Raw genomic sequence first — 3,291 nt, 5'->3', positions numbered from 1 at the left:
TTAGTAATGTTGCACATGCTTTGTTTTAAGAATTGTATTTGGGCGCATTTATATTCCCTATAAATATTAATTTAAGAATACATTAATGTGCTTCCAATGTAAACACGAGCAATACTATCATAACAAAAAACATTGATACTATATGAGTAAAAGTAGCCTACAGTGTCAACAAAAACAAATATTAAAAAACAACATAACTGACTGTACTAACTGGTTAATGTGGTAGCAATTAGAATAAAATATGTAATTATTTATGGGGATGATTATTATTACAAATGTACTTTTTAAACCCCAGAGTAACAAACTCTCATAGAAGAAAACAAATATTTTTGCTTTTCTCTCTTATTGCTCACTTATATATAGCTTTCTAATAAACCTTGCATTGTATACTACGACTATTGTTGCTTATGTTATTATATTGTAAGTCGCTTTGGATCAAAGCGTCTACTAAATGCCTAAATGTAAATATCAACAAACTGCGAGGATCGCGCTTGGTTTGTTAGGTTAGGTTAGGTACACTTTATTGTCCCTGAGGGAAATTTGTCTTAGGCTCAGAAATACAACCACCACATCACATACAACACATAGTAGTAAAGAATAAAAATAAAAAAAATTATATGCACATATATATATATATACATGTTTGTAATGGTTTGTATTTATTTGGCGTCGAGCAGGAAGCCATAAAATATGTAATTATTTATGGGGATGATTATTATTACAAATGTACTTTTTAAACCCCAGAGTAACAAACTCTCATAGAAGAAAACAAATATTTTTGCTTTTCTCTCTTATTGCTCACTTATATATAGCTTTCTAATAAACCTTGCATTGTATACTACGACTATTGTTGCTTATGTTATTATATTGTAAGTCGCTTTGGATCAAAGCGTCTACTAAATGCCTAAATGTAAATATCAACAAACTGCGAGGATCGCGCTTGGTTTGTTAGGTTAGGTTAGGTACACTTTATTGGAAATTTGTGAAATTTGTCTTAGGCTCAGAAATACAACCACCACATCACATACAACACATAGTAGTAAAGAATAAAAATACAAAAAATTATATGCACATATATATATATACATGTTTGTAATGGTTTGTATTTATGTGGCGTCGAGCAGGAAGCCCCGCCCACACCGTCAGCTCATTGGACCGAAGTACAGCGTCTAATGTATATTAATTATCAAACATGGACGAAGAGAGAGTGACAGTGTAAAAGAGGAGTTTACATGACTAACCATAACCCATGGAAAGCATGCCCTCTAGTGAAGCATCACAGAAATCATAAAAATACAAGGTATGTGTGCAACAGGGTGTGCAAACAGACAGAATTGTTCTGATTGGCCTGTTTTGTGATTGTTTGTCTTGTGTAAAGTAGTGGACCATATATTAACAACCCCGACCTATTTAATTTGTTTACTATTGATTTATGCATATGCTAGCCTGGAGTGCTTGGTGTCATAGATGAGTGCTTTTAAGTGACTGAGTTTGACAGAGGTGCTTTATACATTGTTCTTGTGTTATGTATTATTATGAACAGATACTTGACAATCATTTTACATTTAGTCATTTAGCAGATGCTTTTATCCAAAGCGACTTACAAATGAGGACAATAAAAGCAATCAAAAGCAACAAAAGGGCAATAATATGTAAGTGCAGTTACAAGTCTTGGTTAGCCTAACGCAGTACAAGTAGCAAGTTTTTTTTTTTTTTAATAATAGGCTAAATAAAAAGAAAACAGGTAGATAGAATAGAAAAAGAATAGGGAACTCTAGTGTTAGAGGGTATTTTTTTATTAAAAAAAAAGAAAGAAAGTAGAAATAGAAAAGAGAGTAGAATAGATTTTACTTGAAATACTCTAAATAATCTAAAACAAACCCAGTAAATGCATGTAGTATTATGTTGGCTTCCTGAGATTATAGTGTCTGACGTCTTTTAAAAATATTAAAAATAATATCTGTCATCTGTTCATCAGTCACCCACCACTTCAGTTGCTGTGGTCTTTATCTGTAGCAGACAGGAAGAAAATTGTGATTAAAAAAGGAAGCGAGCTTTCAACTACCAATACATCTTATGGTTCTTATATCTTTTTCCAATATATTTATTAAACGAAATGCACAATTGCTCATCCTACTGTATAGATGTATTTTCATGGAATGACCTGAAAGACCCAGATTCTGAATCTTCTCTGACTGAAAAGTTTTGATGCCCATAACCTCTGTCTATGGATCCTGAAATAATATAGTTATTATTTTCAGTTATGTAGTTTGATGACAGTTATGCTTGAGAGTTTCATATTGTACAGCTGCTGAAGTATAGGCTATTTACTAAAGCATGCACAAAGCAACAGATAGATATCATACCTCTTGATGTAAAATCAAAGAAGTCATCGTCAAATAATGATAGCCTTTTTTTGCTTGATGTTCTGCTAAAATGAGAACACAGTGTTATTTGTTTGTTTTCTTGTTTTGGTCTTTGAATAAGTCACAGAAATAGTTATACAGACCTCTTGGCTCTGTAGAGCACCACAATCATCACAGCTGAAACGATGATAAGTAGAGCAAAAGCTACTAAACAGCCGAAGAGAACAGCGTAGAAACCGGCTCCTCTGCTGTAAAGCTCACACTGAGCTCCATAGTACTTCTCAAAGTAAGAACTGTAACAGCTAGACAATTAGCAAAATGAGGATGAGTTGATAAGAAATGATTTCTTAACTCCTGAAGACATTAACTTTTGCCGATATTTCATTCTTGCCCATCAAATTCAGAAGTGGATTTGTTAAGTTTGAATTGCTTTTTTTAAATATTCTGTTAATTCTTAAAGTAATAAGCTTTTATATAACCTTTTTTTTCAATCTGAGGGCAGCCACTTTAATCATTTGTAGGTAAATATCCTTTGATCAACTGAAAACTGTGCATGTAGTTTTATTAGAATTTGCTTTTAAGGACTTACTTGCACTGTGGTCCATTTATTTCATTTTGGCATTCACCTTGTTGATTGCAGAAGTTGGGATCTTTTTTGCATGATCCCACACATACCCATGCTCCATCTTCAATCTCTACTGTAAAGTTTGCAATATTCATGGTGCATTGCACAAATGGATGTAGATCTGAAATATCTACACGCAACAAAGATAAAAAAAAAATAATCTGATATTCAAATGAAAGATCTCTATAAATTAATACAAAAGTCATTTGAAGCCATATTACACAAACAGTAGAACAGTAAACCATGTGTCCCTTAAATTAAGTCTAGCTTTTTAAAAAAATATATTAAATCAAGGTTATC

At 32.4% G+C, this 3,291-nt stretch overlaps 1 protein-coding gene across 1 annotated transcript in view; it reads right to left on the bottom strand.

The window, feature by feature from the left end:
* Window positions 1-1,897: 1,897 nt before the first annotated feature.
* Window positions 1,898-3,291, bottom strand: part of LOC107654422 (uncharacterized) — a 1,915-nt gene continuing 521 nt past the window's right edge. Inside the window, exons 2-6 of the mRNA XM_016441467.1 lie at window positions 2,956-3,121; window positions 2,510-2,668; window positions 2,367-2,431; window positions 2,165-2,234; window positions 1,898-2,010 (exon numbers count right to left, since the gene is read on the bottom strand). Of these exons, the coding sequence (XP_016296953.1) occupies window positions 2,007-2,010; window positions 2,165-2,234; window positions 2,367-2,431; window positions 2,510-2,668; window positions 2,956-3,121 (464 nt within the window). The 3' untranslated portion in view covers window positions 1,898-2,006. The remainder of the gene's footprint in view (window positions 2,011-2,164; window positions 2,235-2,366; window positions 2,432-2,509; window positions 2,669-2,955; window positions 3,122-3,291) is intronic.

The sequence above is a fragment of the Sinocyclocheilus anshuiensis genome, unplaced genomic scaffold (genome assembly GCF_001515605.1).
Source record: "Sinocyclocheilus anshuiensis isolate Anshui unplaced genomic scaffold, SAMN03320099.WGS_v1.1 scaffold527, whole genome shotgun sequence".
NCBI lineage: Eukaryota > Metazoa > Chordata > Actinopteri > Cypriniformes > Cyprinidae > Sinocyclocheilus > Sinocyclocheilus anshuiensis.
The sequence above is the reverse complement of the archived record's forward strand: the minus strand, read 5'-3'. Positions and strand labels throughout refer to the sequence as shown.